Raw genomic sequence first — 21,360 nt, forward strand, 5'->3', positions numbered from 1 at the left:
CCTCTCTTTAAACAAAGCAGAGAGAGTATGAGAATTACCTCTTGACTTTCTCAACTCGTGCTTCTGGTAGTGACGTTTCATCATCTGTCCATTTGCCATAACCCTGCCCTTGCTAGTCTAGAGACACCTGCTTATGCTGCATCGCACACAGCGTGTTGCGTTCATAGGTGCATAGTAAAGCTGGGATAAGGAATTGAGAGTTTTTAAAACTAAACTTTTCAACTCAACTGCTTGTCTATAGTTGATTTCATAAGGAGAGCATTGTGTACAAGCCTAATTGAACGCGGCACTTTGAGTAGATTTTGCACGTGTTAAGACAGGCGTAACACGTGCACAGTTACGCCTGTTAACAGGCGTATCTGCGTATCACCCACAGATATACACACTATATGAAAAAAGCTGGAACTTTCATTCTAGCTAGTAAGCTTTGGAATTAAGACAACCATGGCTATGTATGCACTTTATTCCTTGCAAAGCAAGTTGCCAACACATTTTATGAAAAAGTTGCTACAATGGCACAGAAAATGCTTCCTTGCCATGCTGCACTTTTTAATCTGAAGGACAATGCTTGGAAGATCATCCTGTCTAGGCAATTATTTACAGCAGCACACCTAACATTAAAATAAACTGTGACAACCTCCATGTTCAAACGAGCACTAATTCCATTTTGGCAGGAGGGAAGTGAACAGGGTTGAAACAACAAACCTGCCAAGAACTACTTTAATCCTCCCGACGAATTCAGTAGCCAGCTCTGCAGCAATAACAAAGCAGCCAGAGGGCTTCATTCTATAGCAAAATCCAAGCAAGAAAGGTTTGGGGTGTATGACAGCAATGAGAGCTGCAACCAAAAGCGGTGTAACCCTCTTCCCCAGTTTTGCAAACTCACAACAACACAAGCATTAGACAGCACCACTATCTAAAATAAATTAAAAAAGCACTTTTTACATAACTACACCCACCAGTACTAAAGCTTTTTTTTTTTTTGGAGGGAACCTGACAGTTGCATGAAAGAAAGCAAGCAGCCAGCTATTTCATGTCGCCATGACAACGCTCCCCTATGGTCATGCACACAAAGTGCTAAAAGTTGAAAGCTTTCAAGCGCAGAAGCACACCACAATAAAAGGAAAAAACGCTAACAGTCCCACGGGTATCAGAATAAATACTTCCACAAACATGTAAAAAAAAAATGTCACGCATATAAAAATCTCGGGTAACAAGACTGCATTTGAGGTCAAAGTGTGCAATAGCAACACCAACTCCGCGGAATGTAAAGAGGCGCAGGTTACAAGCTTAAAAGGAAATTCACAATGCACTTGGAACAATCCATGGAGGGTAAATTTTAAGTGTTCTTGAGCACCTTGTCCTTTTCAGTTTTTTTTTCTTTTGCACTTACAAGCTGAGCTTGGCCTTTTTCTCACAGCCTAAGAGCTAAACAGACAAGACACACGACAGCCTGCAACAGACTGGATACAGTTTCGCTCTTAAAATTAACAGCCAAAGAAATTGATGTGGTCGACATATTGCAGTTTCATTACATTAGCTCGTTCTGTACGATACAAAGCATGGCGTGCAAGGGGGAGTACAAAACAGGCTTCCTTCGCTTTTGCTGCTCACACATTGATCATGAACTGTACCTTATGCAGACTTGTCTACTAAGGGAGGCAGATAGGCATTTGTTTTCGCCATGAGAAATTCTCAAAACAAAAGTACGGCACTGCAACGCTGCATGGCTCTCCTGTAGCTGTGCACAGAAGACCTGGCTCAAGCCTACAGTTTACTTTGAATAATTTGAGAAAACTAGAACAGATGGCACATTGTTAAATTTGTTCACAGCGGTTTGGGCAGAAAAGCAGAAGCAGGGCCTTCCAGTATTTGTTGCCAATTTCAACAGAGTGCAATTGATGACCAACTACAGATGTGCAAAATTTGAGAAGTTGAAAACGAATCCTGCTGCTTGCAGTTGATACTCCATCGCCTCCCACACACTTCATTCACAATCAATTGCAAGTTACATAGTCCTCAGGTCCATGCATGCCACAACTATCCTGTCTGCAATTGTACTCAGTGACAACATTTTCTGGCAATGACGCAAAAGATAAAGGGGCTGAGCATCTGTGTCACTCTACCAATAGTTCAGTTGCACGATGGTTGCCTGGTACGCTGTGGCTACTTCGCTCAGTCAATGGTATAGCCGGTCCTTTCTATGGAAGCTTCATAGAACCAGACATACCCAAACTTGTAATCAAAAAAGGTGTTCTTTCTGCGACTGTCTAATGTTGAAATGTGCAGTTACATTAGAAATATGCCTTATGATAACAACTGTTACCAGTGCACTATGTTTTAACAGGCAACTTAACAGCAGTCAGTAAAGGACTCTATTTGACTGTGCAAAACGAAAGGGCATGTTTCGCCTCTGTAGCTTTGGTAGCACTGCTAAGGGAAGTTGTTACAGAGTATAAAATTTCACCTAAGTATTGCTTTGCAGCCATGCAATCACTGAGTCTTCCACAAGTATCCGAACTCTTCATCTATCTCACGGGCTTCACACAAAACACACCGAGTACGACAGTGAACGTGATAAAAATCAAGACGTCTCGGCATAGAAGGTACCTTATTAAAGCTCATATGTATAGGAAGTTAGCTTGCTCGCACATAAGTATTGCCTGTACATCAAGAGACGCTTGAAACTCTCCCAGGTCCAGAATTTTCGGTGAAGGAAAAAGCACACGAATTTCAATGCTTGCCTGGACACTCAAAGCCACAAGTCCAGAGTGCATATGTGCCAACTTGTAATATAGAATTTCTGGAAGAATTATCCAAAGACTTTAGGAAAAGTTTTCACATCCATGGTTGCTACCACCCTGGGTGCTACTAAAAATGCATGGTAAAATGGTGAAGCTAGGATGAAAGGCACCGTAATATAGTACTGTAGCATTGCACAAAATTTTACAGCATTTGACATAACACTCACATGAATGGCCGTCTCTCACATATAATTCCTATGTTTTGCAATTAAAACACAGTAAAGACCTTGTTCCCTGGCAATAAAATGCTGACTGTAGCAGCATCATAGGTTTGCTTCTTGAAATACATTGATGTGTTAAGTTTCTGGATTTTTATGTGTGAGAATCCCTATTCTATGCCTGAAATATAATATAAACCTGCACACAGCACATTTGTTTTCCAACAGAAAAAGTTCCAGACTACGAGATGTGCAGGAGTGCATTTTCAGAAGCTTTACTGCACAATTAGTTTGCTCTGAGAAACCACACTAGCAACCCAAGCAAAAAATCTTTAAATACATTTCCTAACCAAACAGTTTACATACGGTTACAGTACGTACTTGCACTATTGCAGAGATTTGATTCCTCAAAGAACGAGAAGGTGAGCACAGTATCTTCGCTCCTACGTGCAGAACTCTCTTCAGACAAACAGCACTATACTTCTAAGTAACCCTGTGCATATGTGTCATGGAAAATAATAAAAAAAAAACATGGAAAATGCAACATGGTGGAGTACTATAGATGCATCAACACATAATGGAGCTGTATATCACTTCCCACAAGACAAAGAAAAAGAAAATAAAAGCAAACAGACTTCTGCAAGGAAGAAAGCCTTTACACTTTGCCTTTCAGTCACTTATGTTCCACAACAAATGTGAGATGGTGCGTAGTTGTTCCAGCGTTTCAGAGAGCATTGGCGACAGGGGTCACTTATGTTGGCTGACGGCCACAACTGTGTCTTCAGTTGCTCTTTTCCTGTGGGACAAAAATGGCAACGTCTTCATCACGAGCGACCGCCTGCGACTGCTGCTGCCGTGCCTGTCGCTTGGCTTCCATGAGACGCTTGCGCGCCTCCAGTCGTGACTTCGCCGCTTCTTCAGCCTTCTCAGATCTTTTGGGGCTTGCTGGCACAGATCGAGAGGTGGCTTTCTTGGCTGGTCTCGGCATTGCCACTTTTGTGCTCTCCTGAAATTAAGCAAGGCAACAGCTGTAGTAGGAAGTCTGCACTTAAGAACGTTAGGGCAAGAGCAACACTCGGGCAATGCATACGGCCGGGCGGAATATGTCCCACTGCTCCACATAAAATAACGAGGAATGCTTGGAGGCGTACTCCCACAACAACTAATATACAGCATGGGGCTTTGATATTAAGTGCGGAGTACTAAACTATAAATGAGCATATTGCCCATGGTGGCAGTTTTCGCAATGTTAGAATTTTCACACTACCGCAGCACTCTCTCCAGCATTAGTAGCAGTTTTTTTCTGTTATCTGTCTGCAGTATTGAACATAAGCTAATGTGAACTTATTTAATAAAATTGGTGGCAAGTAGAATAGAACTGTACTGGCACTTTTCTCTTTTCCATTAGATACGTGGCACATGTGACTGATCAGGCCAACAGATTACCGTGCCAATGCCAGAGAGCAGCCTTAATGGGCTGTGAAATCACAATTCATCTCGCAGACAGATGCATGCACTCTTGCTGACCCGCATATACACTTCATTTCTAGGTCTTTCCACCATTCAGCAAGGTTCAGCAAAGTTAGCCAGCCAAACTAAATCTTACTAAGCAGTCAAGAAACAGACTAGCCCCCTGAGCCTGAAGTTACTTCTTTGTGTATGTCTTTACAAAAAAAAAATGCAAAGCTGATTAAATTACAAATTATAGTCACTTAATCTACAATCAAAAGTCGCACTAGACTGGGACCGAAAATCTGTACTCTGTGGGGTTACAACTAATGAAAGCCTTTTAATACACTTCAGGATGATAGGATCAAGGAGTCAAGACTGTAATTAAAATGAACGAGTTTTATTTAAAGTCCCCTGTACTAACATGCATGCTGCCTCACTTGGTCAGCGATCAAAACCAAGCAACATGCATTTTCTGACACTCACCGTCTTTTCCGGTTCCACCCAGTTGTTTGCCTTCAGCATGCTAAGCTCTTCAAACAAGGCGTTCACATTCTCAACTTGCAACATTACCATGTCCCAGAAGCCAGCCAAATCCGATCCAGTGGTTGGAAAAGGATCACCAAGATTTTGTTCCTGAAGAAAGGACAAAAAAAAAAAAAGGGCAGCCATATGACGCCAAACGTACCAGAGAGTTTGCTGCAAACATCAAATATCAGGCTGTTAGCAGGAAAACAGAAAGTCTGTACACTAACTCTACAACTCTATAGCCTTTGATATTGAGCAGGAAGACAGGGAAAGACAGGGTTCGTAAACCAGGCTGTGCCCTGTTGCGTCACCCAATTGTAAAGAACATATGTATGAGCATTATGAATGATGCTTCACGAATGAACTGCGTTGTGGTGCTGCGCTCTCATCACAGCACACACACAGACCACGGTAGCATGTTGTGCAGTGCCGGAGTGGGCCCTGTTTCTCAAACAGCAGGCCCAACAAAGAAACGACTGCATGCTGTATTTAAAATTAGTGCCAATTATTCGAAAACTATTCGTAAACTTGGAAAAGAATTTGATTTGTTTCGAATAAATCTGAACATGCACTACTTGATTTGCTTAGTGAATCGAATAGAAGCATATTCAATTTGTTATTCGAATTTTTTGAATATTCACAAACACCCCTACTTAAAAGACAAGTACAAAGGGACAACAAACAAGCCATCAATTTCCAACTTGCCTATACGACAACGAAGACCTGAGCATAGCAACAAAACAAAAGCAAGACAACAGAGACAGACAGCTAGGATATACCATATTTACTTGCATAACATTTTTTTTCTAGTGGGGGTACGCACATTATGCGAGTAAATATTAATATTTTTAACACAGACCACTAGTGAAATTCCTTTTGCTGAAGGTCTACATTTGTTCCTCCATCACTCACAGCACATTTTCCTTCTTCAGGTAAGAATACGGCAACATCAAGTTGGAAATGGGCAGATCAAAGTTAGTGCTCTGTAGGTTATCTGCCTCTGCTTCTTGATGTGCTACTCATTTGCACATACATGCATTTCCTTGAACTACAGACTGAAAAGTCACACGGCAGAGAATGCACATAGGGATTCTCACAATGTTCTTAAGGCACAGCTCCTTGAACTGCTTGAATTTCTTGTTGATAAGCAGGTTGGCCTTGCCAATGGCTGCTCGTATCCGACCCTTCATGTCCTCAGAGACAGCTGCATCGGTCAGATCCTGTTCTGCTTCCCTGATGCGGGACTCGAGGGCCTGCTGGGTGCTCAGTGTGGTTTCTAGGAATGCGTGACCCTCACGCGCTGGCAGGTCAGATGACGACAGAGCCTTGACCGAGACAGGGGACAGAAGTGACTGCGGCTGCACCAGAGTGGCCGTCCGATCCGGCAGATCCACAGCTTTGTCCACTGACGGAAAGAGAGCAACAAAAGGGGGCAACACACAGTGTGTAATATCAAAGCCCTTCTTAGGTGGTGGCGGTGAAAACTTTTATTTTGTGAAATAGAGTTTGGGAGCCACAGAGTGGCACATGCCGGATTTAAAAAGAGTACTGACAGGGGCCTCCATTCTACGTCTTTGAGGATCTCCTTCTAGGAACTGTTAGGGCATGTTTGCTAAGATTGAAGCAATGCAATGCTCCATGTTTTCAGACAATGTGCGCTCTTTAATCCTGCACAAGGCAACACTCCAATGCTTCCAGTTTAATGTGCGTGACGCAAAAGAGGTCACCTTGGTTCAACAAAAGTCTCAATGGACTGCAAGAGATCAAAATGGACACTGGCAGCGTACGAGCTCCAGGTACATTTTTTGAGCAGGTTAAGGCTTAGCGAGCCCCTTTAATCTGCACACGTAAGTGCACAGCATTTAGGTAAAGTTAAAAGGATTAAGCTAGGTTTATAACAGTGATTAATCATATGCAGCCCTTTGTCCAGTTAGAAATGCTGCCTTCTACTCCCGTTTGCAGCAATGCCTAAGCACAGTACTCAATGTCACAACACCTCCCAACGTTAGCAACAGAAATTTTTATGTCTACATCTGGCCACGCTGCAAACTGATCCTAACTCAACCTAGACATGCTAGCATTTCTCCCCTTAAGTGGAACAGTGAACTCTTTCCACATGTGACTTCACTCTGCTCATCATGTTTACTAACACACCGCACACAGGTGGAACTTTATAATTAAAATACCATGGATTCCAGGAACAATATGCAGCTCAACAAAATGAGTTCTCTTTAGCTTTTGTTCATCACACTTCCCAAGCACATCAAACAAGTCGAAGTGTTTTCAAGCACCGGTTACAGAGGGTCGGCTATAGAGGATGCCTTTGTGGAGGGCTCTGGATTAATTTAAGCCACCTGGGGTTTTGCTTTCATTGAAACGCATCTGCCGTGGAGATGAGCTTTGAGGTGCAGCCAATGAGACTTCCTGTGATACAGTTGTTATCACTTGTACACGCAGTTCAGAAAAGCGTGTGGTGTGTTGCCACAGGAGCTTGACATCCACACTATTTGCAGTTTAAAAAGCTCGGTTTGCGGAGAAATGCATATGCATATATCCTTCAAAGCTAAGCATATATCAATCCAGACTTACTTCATATTACTAATCTAGAGACCTGGCACAACATATGGAATGAAAAACAGAAATCTATGTGACATCTTGTGAGTTAACTACCTTCATCGACAGCAGCAGGCGGCCCATGGTTCCCATTGAGCTTCAGTGCACCACCACCGTTCACCACTGGGCAGTTCCGAGATTCTTCCAAAATTTCTTCTTTGAGAGCACTGCTGTCACCCCTATCCACCTCACGGATGTGTAAAGGTCCTGAGAAAGCAGGCCGCTTCTCAGGTGAGCCCAGCAAGCGCCCCCCTATAACAAAGCCTGGCAAGTTCTCGGCTGGTGATGCTGACACTTCTGACAAGCGAAGGTGTTCTTTGAAGTCTCGTGTCAAGTGTCGAAACACAGGTGGACTCTTGGAGCGGCCACGAACAACTTGTGCGGGGCATGATGGACTGCGTTTTGAGATGGCACTCTCCAGCTTGAGGGGACTTTTGGCTGTGCGAGTGCGCGACCGCGCCACCCTCTCAGCTGCTTCCGACCCGTACAGTGCAGCAATACGCTGCTGCACCAGTGACGTGCAGGGCCCCGCAGCCGTCTCCATTGGACCATGGTGGCGGCCGTTCGGCAGCTCACGGCCGCCGGCCCTCGCCTCCAAGATGGGCTCCACCTTGAGTCGGTTGCTAGGACTTGCAGCAAGTGGGGCTGAAGAACGGGGGCTGAGGCGGGCAGGACTGCTATCCCGGCTGCGACAGAACTGGCTGTAGCTTGTATAGCCGTTGACGGCGCAACTGATCCCCAGGTAGGATGGCCGATGCTCAGCCACCTTTGTGGACAATGGTTCTAGTGTATTTCCACCGATGTTCCAGCAACCGTTGGACAACTGGGCAATGTTACCGTCGAGGGTTCTGTGGGCGCAAGTTTGAACAGTTACATTAGGAAACATTTATGACCTTGGAGCACACGTTGTACATGAGCTCGCCTCGGCATACTGTCCATTTTACTTCTTTTTGCAAGCTTTCAAAGGCACACAGGGAAAAAACAAATACCCACAGGAGAAACAATTTGTATTCTTTCACTATATGGCACATCAGTTTTGCCCATAATGTATAAGCAAGGTTGTCAATGTCGAGCTATTACCTTATGTGTGATCCCGCTGAATATCATTTGTGCCTTTATACGTTACATTTGCTGATAGATAAGCTTAACAACAAAATAAAATGGCTATTCACAAAGAAAATAAAACCTGTTACACCCCTCCACGTTTCTGCTAAAACATCTTAGAGGAGTTTATGGTTTTTATGCACCACAGCAAACCAGCCTACACACGTCAATAATAGCTAAAGATACACAAAGCACTGAAATGTTGCAAGAAAGTGCAAGGTGACATGCAAGCCACAAAAGCCAAGTTCAAGGCAATGGACAAAAAAAAAAAAAAGAAGTGCAGGTGAAAAGTTTACATTACATGTGACACAGCATACAATTGTGAAAGAGGTGGAAACAGGGTCTATTGTGAGCATGCGGTGCAGAGGATCTCGGGAAAACTGGTGTTCGTTGAATATTTTGGGAGCCCATGCTAACAATACAATATTATCAGAAGGCATCAGATATTTCCACTGCTAACACCAGCCATAGCACTGCCTATCAGCATCGAAAAATTACATATTTCAGAAAGGAATGTGCTTTGTACCAACCGCTTCATAATCTCAGTGCCTTTCATCTGTTATAGAGACGAAAAACAACTTTCACCAGAATGCTGTACAGGGAAGAATGACACCACGAAAACTTGAAAATACAGAGGCAAATTAACTCCACAAGATTTAAGCACGGTGACTGACAGGTACGGGGCAATGCCCTAAATGTGACATTCATAGGCTGTCACATTACTGGAACACAAGTGTATTTCAGGGCCCGAGAGCTAACACCAGCACAATACCTCAGCCAACACATTAAAAATCTCACAACCTGACAAATCTACATGCAGGATTCAATACACAGCACACCACAAGGACAAAGGCATAGCATATACACTACAGCTTACTCAGTATAACACACTTGTACCATAGAGCAGACCCCAGGAAGGAGCAGGCACAAGCATGCAGAGACTAAGCAAGTTCCACTTTCACAGAAAATGACATAACAGTGCAGACAAGATGCCAAAGTTTAGAGTGAGGAAGAAAGCATAAGTGACACTGTGCAAATGTAAACTAACACGGCGTTGTGCAACTGCAGCATCCCAGCTGGATCAAACTTAGAAAAAATTTTCAATTCTTTAATAATGTACACAGATCTGTACGGTATATAGGGTACAGAGTCCCAAAATGACATGGGCTATGAGGGACGCCACAGCAGAGGGTTGAGAGTTAATTGTGACCACCTGGGGTTCTTTAATGTGCACTGACACCTAACGTTACAAGTGTGCCTTATATTTCGCCTCCATCCATAGGCAGCTGCCGCAGATGAGATTGAACCCACATCCTCGGGCTCAGCAAGCAAGCACCCTAACCACTGGGTGTTGGCGCTATGTTCAAGTGCAAAATTAAATGGCAAGCTAACTTTCTGCCAATCAGATTCCATAGACCGTTCTCCAAACAAGCTGAAGTCTAGGCATACCTCTTGCATAGGATCATGTCAACTATGTACGTGCGAGGATCTTTACACCAGACTTTCTTTTTTTAGTTCTTGTGTTGTGCAGGTAACAACAAAAAAAAAAAACAGCTTATTGTCAGAGCCCACTGACAACTAATAATAACTGTACAAATTAAACTAGCTCAACACTCAAAGCCAGCACATGCTTGTAAAAGCATCAGAGAGCGGTTCCCAGTAGCAGAGGTCAACATCTTCATAATGCAGAGAAAAACACTCGCATACAGTTGTTTCACATTCACTCCCATTTTCTCACGCGACAAAGGAGCCGCTCCAGTACCTCAAGCTATGCGATATCAACATACAACACACATGCGCTCTACTTTTGCCTGCGATTGACTGTACGAAGCCAACTAAATTTACTTCACAAGAATCAACCCACTGCGTCCTTTCGAACAGTAAGTGGTGTGTGCATCCTAACCACAGCTGACAGTTTTCTAAGTTACCCAGCACTCCTTCCAAAAACAGACAAAGAGGATATACCTGTAAATACCTCTGCGGATTACTTATTTTCAAAATTTGCCACAGATCAGGAATGAAATTTGGGCGAAATTAAAATGTGAACATAGAGCATGTGTTACTGCAGCAACAAAGAACGATGTGGCAGTAGTGTATAACTAGCTATTTAAAGCGTTACAGACCTCACGAAACATTTAAAGGCGGCTTCTCATGTTTAAAAACGCACAGACAAGAGTGAGTACGTTCTCATCCCCACAAGCTGTTCACCCTTCGTTCTGGCCCAATGCTAACCCAAGGAGAGTGCAGTGCAATCGTTTGCATCCGACATCTGGCAGGAGGAGGAGGAGGCAGCAGGAAAGTGGTGCAAGGTGCAATCGTGCGGTGGAGTGAGTAAAGGTGGGGAGCAGGTGAGGAGCAGGCTGCTCATAGCACACAGGCCCGAGCCAACGAACCCCGTCATACGTGCTGTGGCCCAAAGGAGGGTGCCCACTGACCCTCGCACTGGCACGGAGCTCTCACGGGTGGACACGACCATGCTGCGCAGAGTGATCTCGGATGCCTCCTTGGCCATGGGTCGGGCCGAGGCTGACGACTCGCTCGCATCCACGTCCAGCGAGCAGGCACCAATGGATTCGGCCGAAGGCACCCGCACGCTCAGCCGTTCCATTCCCCCCTCGAGCCCCTGCAGGTGCAGCGACTGCGGAGGCTGCGCCCGCCTGGCGTCCAGGACAGGGCTCATGACACAGCTTGTGGTCACAGCATAAGCACGATAACTACTCACAGCACTGCGGAGACTGCCACAAGCTGCAGCACAGCAACAATGCCTTTTGGCACAAACACTTCAGACAGACATGGACCAAGAAAACAGCAACAAACACATTACACTGCTCCTGGATATCACGCTACCAGATGAGCGCTGGTTGCAGGAACACTTATGAGCAACCCAGTACCTAACTCTTGCACTTACTACCACTCTCATGGATTCAGCTGAGCAGGCAGAGACCACTTCAATAAGACTACTGTGGAACACGCAAGCAAGCCTTGTATATACTCACGCCAAACGAAAGCGGCCCTCAAAGCAAAAGCTTGCAAGTGAAGGCACACAGAACTGCCCACTTCACAGTTAACACAACTGTGCCAGCATGCCCACAACAACTCTACTAATGCTCATAAATTATCAGTAACACTGCTTCTGTAATGCAAAGACACTCCTATGGATGCCATAAATGGCACCCAGGAGGTAACAATCTGACACATGATAGAAACATGCACCACACAAGCTCAATATTGATCACGTTGCTACTTTTCAATATGAATAACTGCATCTTTTTAGGATATAAAAGAGGACGAGACGAGCACCTTAAATGTGATCCTCAACTGTGCTTTTATTCTCTATGACAGGGCACTAGCAAAACTTCCTAGTGGTGCAACATTTCACGTGTGGTGCAATGTGAGAGGTTAATTTTGTCCACTTTAAAAATCCTTAACAGCCCTATTTATGAAATTCGCACATCTTTTTTTATCATAAAGAGATTAAGTTTAAAAACTTCCATGTTCTCCACTCTGACAACTTCGTAAATGAAATCTGGGGCTGAAGCCGGAACTGTGCTTTGACTGGTCACTATAACTTAATGGTCACTACAACTTAATGAAACTTAGTGGTCCCCCATGACACTACTTTCTTTTGAATGCAAAAAGTGCCTGGATCAATATGACAGCTACCTAACAATATTTCTGCATTCCCTCCAGTGTCAATGGAAAAGCTGGATCTGGACCAAAGTAAAAGTTTCTTTTCAACTGTCATGTGCTACCCATGTGCGTCTGTTTAGTCCACTTACAAGGCTAGACTATTATACAACTAACTGAATATGAACAAGCCAGATGTTACAAGGACATGGCCATACCCATCAGCTTTAAGCTGGCACGAGTAATCGGCAGCATGATCTACCTATGTTTTATAAAGCCTAGAACTGCATGAGGATATTCCCTCAATGGGTTACTGTTTCTCACCTTAAAAATATGCACCTTCAAACACTCCAAAAATACATTGTAATAACAGAATAACTACTAACTGGCATCCACTCAAGCTGTTTCAGGTCTCAAAACCAACTGCTCTTGTTCTTGTGAAGTGAAAATGCCTTCTTAAAAAGATATACACAATGTCAGGGGAGAAAATTACGGGGACAATCAATGTACAGCTGAGCCCACTTATAACAGCCGCAGATATAATGAACACTAACTTATTGCCCACACAAAGGCTGTGCTACCTTCCAAATATGTATTGTGGCAGGGTCAGGTAAATCAAACAGCTCTGCTTGCACCACATGGTTATGGCGAATGAAGACGCACCGTAAACTCACCCCCGCATTCGAGAAACTAGCGCTTCCAGCAAGCGTGGAGACCAAAGAGCGTGTCTCAGCCCCTATGAGACCATCCCAGAACAAACATGGTGACCCCCCCCCCCAAGAAAAAGCAATAAAAAAGGTGGCATTGAAACTGTGGGTGACCCCTGGCCAAGAGCGTGCTGATGACCTAAGAGTTCAATCAATGCATGCATTTGTGCTGGCAGGGAAAACATCTTAAGTAGAAGCACGGTATGACCGAGAGGGGTAATGTCGAAAGCGGAGATACTGTTCATGGTCTGGGATCAACCAATGGCAGTGACCTGGGAAGTCTGAATGCCTTGCTGACCCTCGCTGTTCGTGTGGTACGCATTGCCTGCCCAGCTGGCTTTCCATTTTTTGTGCTGCCACAATGTGTGGGTAGTGTGCTGACGGAAGACAGTGCAGCTGATACGTTCTGTGTGCAGGTGCGCTGCGTGACCTTCATTGCTGCATGGGCCAAGGAATGGCAGATGACACTTGTGGAAACGCACATGATGAGGCGCATGTGGATTTGTGGCAAAGTGTAGTTGATCCACACCTGTCAGGAGCTGATGCTGCCTGGGATGACTTCGTTGGTATGCATGCTGACATCACAGAGATCCGCCCTAAAGCCATTCTATGCCAAGAATGTACACTCCCCGACCACCAGGAATCTGAATTAGGGGGCCAACCTGCCACAAGTTACTGCTAATGCTTCAACCGTGATTAGATATATCGCGCCCCTAAAGCAGACTGCTGGCAGCAAGGGTATCGACGAGGAAAACAAGATCGTGCCAGAGAGCTTGGAAAGTGCTGAGACAGGGTTTGATTTGGAGAACACGCACATAGCACGCTTTTTAAAAGAAATAAACGACACTGCTGACAGCCATTGTATTTTGGGCTGTAAAGAACACTTTTTAAAAGAAATAAAAACAACGCTGCTGACAGGCATAGTATTTTGGGCTGTAAAATGGGAAGTCCATTTACCACGGACGCCATCTGTGTGACCTTATGTTTGTTATAAGTGGGCTCGCCTGTAATTGATGTGACAGAATGTGACAGCATGCTCTTTGTGGCCTGAGTGCTCCTTATTGTTTGATGCGATCGTGCCAGGGTAGTTCAAATCTCCTGCCGTTCTACTCCATACACATCAAATTGCGCTTTGTTGCACCTCTTTTTACACTGTTCAGAAGTGGATGAAAGTTGATGAAGATGACAACATCCAAAGCACAGTGCCAAAGATTGATAGCTGATGCTGGATGTTAGGTTACAGCGATGGTATAGTAGTCTAATGCAGACGCCAGCAAAGCTGATCAGTTCGTGCCACCATGGGCTCGAATCCACTCACGGCCAATTCTATTCCTTTATTTCACACCCCGACAGGGTGTGACTACGCCAGCAGGTTTTTGCTCCAACGAGGCTTCGATGCTATTGCATAAAACCGATTTCATAGCCCCAGTTGCTGCTGTAACTCTAAACCCAAACTACTACTACTACCGTGTGTGGTAATTATGAATTTATCTCAGCAAATGTGACTAAGCTATTTGACTAAGTGCTCCTATTCTGAAAAGCAGAGCCCAGTGAAGCAAAAGCCTCAGCTTAAAAGTCCACCACACTAAAGGCAGTGAGGCTGGAGTTCAATGACGAAATATTGTGCAATTTCATAACTAAGCTAAGCTTGAAAGACATTAAAAAAACAAACACTATTACAATAAGCTACAAGGCTGTGAAGATAACTTGCAAGCAAAAGTGAAAGTGAAACTATACTTGTACGCTATATAAGGCAGATTAAAGTCATGCAAATCTATTCCAAGGTCAGCAAAAGCTGCAATATATAAAAGAAACTAACTAAATTCAGAACAATGACACAGCATGGACTATAATACCAAATTGCTTAAACTGGTCTGTACAAATGCATTGGACATTAGGAACACTATAACAGCAGAAGTTTGCAACAGATTCACCGCCAATGAGCCCTTCGGAATAAAATCAGTTCACATTTCTGGAAAATAGTCCAGCATGCAGCAAGTGTGACAGGTACAGAGAACAATGAAAGGTTAGTGAAGAAAATGTATACCAGCAAACAGGTAATGCAAGCAGATTAGGAAGGAAACAGGAGTACATGAAGCCAGAAGCTGAAGTATAGGTGGCCGCAAAAGCTTTTCGAACTGGATGCCCTGAAGAAAGGAAATTTCCTTGCAGCCTCAGTGCGATGTATGCTGGGGTAGTCATTGCGAGCACCTGTCCATTTTCAGATGTAAAGGCACAACTCCTCTCGCGTCCTATCACCGCTCACTAATAACCACAAGAAACTTGATATTTTCTCCACGAAATACGCAAGAAAGTTTAAACGCTGAAGCGTGGCCTATATTTTGATTTTATGTATACATGCTGGCAATGTTCCAAAAGCCTTCGCAGCCACCTAAACACACACTGCACAAACATTTCGCATGTGGCATCTAAAGCTCATTGTCTCAAAGAGCAAGGCGTGTACCAAGCAATTCACACTAACAACTGCAGCAAAAGCTTTGCTCTGATTGAGTTATAGTTGCACGTCACTCTCAGCCACATTAGACAGCATTAATCTTTTAACAGTCACAAAATGGCTATTTTATGCCACAGCAAGGTACAAAATTCTAACCAGCCAAAGTCAAGAACAGTCTCCTGTATCATTTTATCACAGTCCCTGTCGTAAGTATGCCATGTCAGCAGCTTAACAGCAGGGCTAAAAGAGCAAGCTCCGGATGCTGAAAACTCCAACTCAAAACCAATAGCCTCAAATCAACCAAACTGTGCAAAAAAAAACCCAACTACAACACAGGTTAACAAAAGAGCGCCAAACGACTGTTCAACACCGAACTTTTGGCTGTGCATTTCCTTCTATGTAATGATGTACACATGGATCATCCCGTGGTATTCGCCTATGACCGCTAATAATTTATGATTCAATTTCTTCTCTCACCTTTTGTTTTAATTCACTACAATGCTAAAGCTAGTCTGCTTCAAGACCCTGAATCACTATTAGTGAAGGAGCAGCAATTACATTGCAGTTTTTTTCACGCTTCGCATCACCTATACTGACCTTTGACATCATAGCCACTGCTCGGCTGTCGAAACGGAAACAGGTGAGAAGAAATACAAATATAAATTATTTAGTGGTCACTGGAGAATACCATGCGTGATGATCCATGTATAGTAATGTCTTATGCATCGTTACAAAAACAAAACACGCAACCAAAATTTGGTATCCATACTATCCATACTCCTGTAAGGGTGTGAATGTTGCACAGGAACAATCCCAATCAGCCAATAAAATAGGGCATGCACAATATGGACTGATAAGTTATCAGAGATGAGCCAACCACCCTTACAGCTACATGTTCCGGTCACATTTTTGACCTGGCTCACGAAAAACAAAAAGGAGAGCAGGATGCAGGTTCAGTGAATATCAAGCCATAGAGTGTTTTACGTCATGAGAGCTGAAGCAGTTTACAGATAGTGGCTGGCAAAAATTACTGTGCAACAATGAAAAAAATAAACAGATTGAGGGGGAGGTAGCACAAAATGCAGCAGTATCAAACTATGGTCAAGAAACTTGCTCCAGACTAGCGCCAGTACAAGCATGTAATGCAAATGAAAATTCTCCCTCCCTCCCTTTCTTTTGATGTTGCAAGAAAAGTTAACAACCATGGATTTCCGGCAAGACTGCATATTAAACAGTTCTGCTCTAGAAGCTCACTTTAGCAGGCCAGGACAGCAACACAAAGGCTTTTCAAACAATGCAGGGTTAGAGACTGCTTGATAGAGGAAGCATGTTTCTTTCACTTGGAAGCGGACAGACGGTAAAAAGACACCAAAAAGAATCTCTTGGCAAAAATTTATTTTGCAAGTAACAGCTTTGGAAGCCATACAGCAGAAAAAAAGAAATCTTGTAGCACATCTGGCCAAGAAAATAACCCATGAATGAGCTCATCCCTAAAACTATAACAGAAGAAAAAGTGACCAGTTAACACAGTTGCTGATGAGTTCGAACGATCCACTGAACTGATAAGCATGGATTGGCATATTTTCTGCATAAGGACGTGAGAGCTGCTAATTCGATATATGCATCATTATAGTCACTGTCAGTACGTTTACCACTGTTGTGGGCATTTCCTTTTCTTTTCTTTTTTTTTTTCAGTTATCTTAGTACTCCCCACCCAAATGTGAAAATGGAAACTTTTCAATGCAAATTTCAGAGGACACAGAACACAAGGAGGTTAAAATTACCCAAAGCCCTTTCATTTCAGTTCATCTTGTGAAATACTTTAGGACGTAAATGTATAGCTCCTTTATTAGTTCTAACAAAGAGCTATGAACACAGTAATGATGATACCAATGAAACGTGGCTAGTCATATAATTTCTTTCGGTGACTAAAAAGACACTCTTTTTGTCAAAAGGGATCTGGTGCATGTGCTTGAAAAAATATTTGTGTACGGACGCTGTCCACAGGCAGCTGTTTCCTACACTTACTTAGCTTCAGAAAACATTCCTTCAACTCATACAACATATAAACAAAGGTTAATATAATGCATGCATTATGTGCCAAATAAATTACTTTGTGCATCTGGACAAGGTAAGAGAAAACTACAAAGTGCACCAAATATCCTCACAGTGGCCTTTTTATTTTTAACAGACGCAAACTGTTGATAGCAGGTCTCTTCATCACCTCTATTCTATACAATACATTAACGTTTTCTGGCCTTTACGTTCACGCATAATTGCCAGTACAGTAGAGAAACAGTTAAGGCAGCCATGCGCCAAGATAAGACGCACCCGTAAGGGTATCGCACCTTTTTTCCGGAATGCCGGTAAGTAGGAGAGTGCCAGAACCGGCACTCAAGCTGTGTGGAATGGCAAATGACCGCTCAGTCGCATTCTCCTGCAAAACAACAAATGAAACAGGCCATGTCACAGCTAGTAACTAAAGCACATCTGTACAATTCTTAATTCATGTAAAGATTGAAATCTCGCAAACAATCTTTCTGTACGAGGTTCGCAGCACAAAAGCAATTCTCACCTCTCAACATACTTGCTGCACGTGAACCTCCAAAAAGTGCACCAGTTTCAAGATTAGCTGGAAAATGCCACGAGCAATGTCGCTCATGTGCCAGCAATGCTGAACAAGGTGCTTGCTGCTCACTATCCCACACATACATAAGAGCCCAGGTACGAATACCAATGCTGACAACATCTCAATGCAAGCAAAAAGAAAAGTAAGCCTAAACACTAGATATACAGTAACAATCTTGGCTATCAACCACACTTAATATGCTCGCTGGCATCTATCATAAAGCAATCTAGGTGCAGTTGATAGCTATGTTGTTTGTTAGCATTCCAGAAAGTGTCTTCAGTTCAATCTCCTTAAGAGCTCTTCAGTCCATATTTGAAAAAACACTTTGAACAAATTTTTTTCCTTTGACTCACAAAGGAAGTGGTTCCAGAATTTTCTTTCAACACAAGTACAGTCAAACTAATTTGGATATGCTCAGTGTTCTCTAGCAAAGTAACAATGGTAACAATCTGAAAGGGCATGCACGCTAACTTTGGATACATGCATTTACATCCTTATTCATGCTGAATGTATGCACAAATACCATGAATATCAACTAATGCAACAGTCACGGATAACAAGCTTTATTTCAAAACACAAGCCACAGTATCCAGGCCACAAGGTGAAAACAAAAGGTTAAATCTGATAACCACAGTGCTGCTTCGGTAGGCCGCAAACTCTCTTGGCAGCCAGAAATATTTCACCAAACAAGGCTCCAAGATGCTCACATTCTTGCTGACATAACTGCAGCAATAAACTTGTCAGCAATGGGGTTTTTACTAAACAATGATACAAAGTTCTTCAATTCCTTGCCAGTTAATGCTACTACTATGCTTGGATAACTGAAGTAATGAACAGGTCACTTGCAAACTAACACAGGCAAGATGTCATCAGGCCAAAGCACAAGCTACCAACTCGACATATCTGCAAAGGAACAACCACCAATGTTCACCACTGTTTCTTGGGGGGAATTGGCATGCCCAGTGAAGATGCTTGCTCAACTCAAGGCATACAGCATGCTAGTGGGGACAATTAGCCCCTCTAAAAAGAGAGCCAGACATCCAGAGTGCAGGAGCATATGAAAAAAATACAACCGTGCAGGGTATGAACAAACTTGTCATGAGAAGCATGGCCGGGGGAAGGCTGTTCACTGCCTCAGCTGCAGGCATGCCAGTACCTGCTCAGAGGTGCCTGCTTCCAACAGCACTGTTGGAACTGTCCCTGGAGGGTTCACCACTACCGTAGGCATTAACGATCCAATGCTGTGGCGAGCAGTAGCACAAGATGCAGCGGGGCGCTGGCCGACTCGAGTTGGAGCCTTGCCCAGTTTCAAGGACACCTTCGGGCCTTGCAGCCGCTCCTGACTTTGACAGCCACGTGCCTTGGCACTCGCACCGTGATTTTTCAGAAAAAGTCTCTGGGCATCATGATGCAAAGGTCCAAACACATTAGGTTTCCCGGCCTTGACCCAAGCGTTCAGGGATGACTGGCTTCCACTTGCTGACAAACTGTGGCGTCCAGCCATGCTTCCTGTCTGAGCAGCAATGTACTGTTCCTTGCCTTGCAGTGCAAGCTCAAGCGACTGATCACTGTCAGCCATGTACTCTTGGTCCACACCATGGCCTTCTATGTCCTTCTGTGAAAACTCAACCACTATCCACGGTTTTGACTTTGACTTTGGGCTTTTGTGAAAGCGGGGAGACAGTTTCCTAAAAAAACTTGACAGGCTGAGGCTGTTCGACTTCTTTGGGCTGGGAAATGATACAATGTTCGACGAAGTCGATGGTAATGTAGAAGATTTTTCAACACTGTGGATTCCTTTGGGTGAAGAGGGCGCACTGAGCGACAGTTCTTTGAGCGTAGTCGCGCACGACGCGTACGACTGTCTCGAGTCGGAACGCAAGCTTGTTTGCGAAGACATGTGGTGGATGGCCTGAGCGTAGCTCTCGCTACGATAGTGTTCGAAGTGAGCAAACACCTCGAGATCTTCAAAAATGTTGTAGGGCTTGGGACCACTGGGAGCGGCAATTTGAGGCCTTCTTTCACTTTCCGCCAGCTGAGGACAGCTCATCGTCCGGCGCTTGGAAAACAGCGTCCCGACAAAGCACCGTTCATATAGCCGATGTCGCCCGTCGAAAGTCCGAAGTGATTGTCAAAAAAAAAACGAAGAACGCTGGAGATAGTCACACCCTTAAGAAGCTGTTGCACCACGTTTTTGCTTTTTTCTCTTGTTACTGTCATGACGCCCTCGTCGCCGAGTGAACCGCGCATACGGCAGTCTCACGACAGTCATGTTTACGCGAGGCAAGGCAGAAACTGGGAATCGCCGCCGTGAAGTCGACGGATTGTATTGTGCGCGGCTCGGACCGGTCTTGCGTAGTCCGGTAGCGCAAAGACGTGCGAAAGAATAGTTCAAGAAGAAACATTTAGAGCAACTGAGCCGGCTAGAGAAACAGCGACCAGAAATACGTGCAACCAATTTGGTTTGGTCGCGCTAAGTGTGGGGAAGAAGTTTGCAGCACACGGGCGAAGCAGTTAGAGCCCAGTTAGCTAAGGAAAACCGAGTACAGGAGGAACTTAAGCGCAAACCGGATCAGGACGCAAGATTTATGTTTCCTGTACATACATAAGTAACATCGTTGGCCAAGTACTAGGTGACTTAAAATGACGTTTTACCCATTTAAAGAATCGCGTTCACTGCTAAGAGCAACGCAGAGACGCCAGCACCGAAACAAGAAGCCAGACACACGCCCAGTGTGGTATTTAGGTCTGAGTCAACATAAGCGCCAGACATAACGGCGTGAAGTCCGCAGTTCCTAACCGCCCGCACGCCAGGCCCTTTTGCAATTAAAAATGCAGGCGCGGCGCCGCATCAGCAAACATGGACAGCGGGACGGCCCGAATTTCGGATACTCACAGATGCAGGCCCATCGAAACGTTTTTTCTCCGCTGAACTCCACATGCATGCCCGATGCCGATGGATTTTGGGGCTCACAGTGGTAGCAGGTGCGTAGTGCTCAGCTGCTAGTTACCGCACAACGAGATGGAACACCAACGACGGCGGCACACGGTGCGTTGGCCATAAGCCCAGCCGCCCAGCCCGGTTGCGAGTGCGAGGCACGCGGAGTGCGGGAGGGCACGGCGAGGGTGACTGACCGGAAGTGATGAAGCAGACATTTCCCACGGCCGCCCGCAGGCGGCGCCACCGCTCTCCGGCGCGCCAGGCGCTCGCGTCGGAGCGCAGTGAAGCAGACAGCATAAGGACCACTTTGCTTCTTTTTCGTGCTGTTGACGGGGCGGCACGTTT

General features: G+C 44.5%; 1 protein-coding gene across 3 annotated transcripts; it reads right to left on the bottom strand.

Annotated features, from left to right (window-relative positions):
* Positions 1-447: 447 nt before the first annotated feature.
* Positions 448-21,185, bottom strand: LOC149340783 (uncharacterized). Of its 3 annotated transcripts, none has more exons than XM_089549666.1 (7): positions 20,971-21,185; positions 17,794-17,882; positions 11,092-11,313; positions 7,610-8,400; positions 6,037-6,344; positions 4,898-5,047; positions 448-3,968 (listed from the first exon to the last, which is right to left on the bottom strand). In XM_089549666.1, the coding sequence occupies exons 1-7, from the start codon at positions 21,013-21,015 to the stop codon at positions 3,744-3,746; spliced, it is 1,830 nt and encodes a 609-aa protein (XP_089405792.1). In that variant the 5' UTR covers positions 21,016-21,185; the 3' UTR covers positions 448-3,743. The 3 variants fall into 3 exon arrangements, with proteins under 3 accessions (XP_089405792.1, XP_089405790.1, XP_089405791.1); XM_089549664.1 differs by lacking the exon at positions 20,971-21,185 and adding an exon at positions 19,231-20,953; XM_089549665.1 differs by lacking the exons at positions 11,092-11,313; positions 20,971-21,185 and adding an exon at positions 19,231-20,951.
* Between the last annotated feature and the right edge of the window lie 175 nt (positions 21,186-21,360).

This window comes from Amblyomma mixtum, chromosome 6, assembly GCF_055824585.1.
Source record: "Amblyomma mixtum isolate Tamu chromosome 6, ASM5582458v1, whole genome shotgun sequence".
Taxonomy (NCBI): Eukaryota; Metazoa; Arthropoda; class Arachnida; order Ixodida; family Ixodidae; genus Amblyomma; species Amblyomma mixtum.

Bases quoted from the DNA above. Each gene is read 5' to 3' on its own strand.
- LOC149340783 (XM_089549664.1), bottom strand. From the start codon at position 20,124: ATGAGCTGTCCTCAGCTGGCGGAAAGTGAAAGAAGGCCTCAAATTGCC. The intron at 11,314-17,793 runs GTGCGATACCCT...CCTGGACGCCAG, and splicing joins ACCGGCATTCCGGAAAAAAG to GCGGGCGCAGCCTCCGCAGT. The intron at 8,401-11,091 runs GTCAGTGGGCAC...TTGCGCCCACAG, and splicing joins AGCTCCGTGCCAGTGCGAGG to AACCCTCGACGGTAACATTG.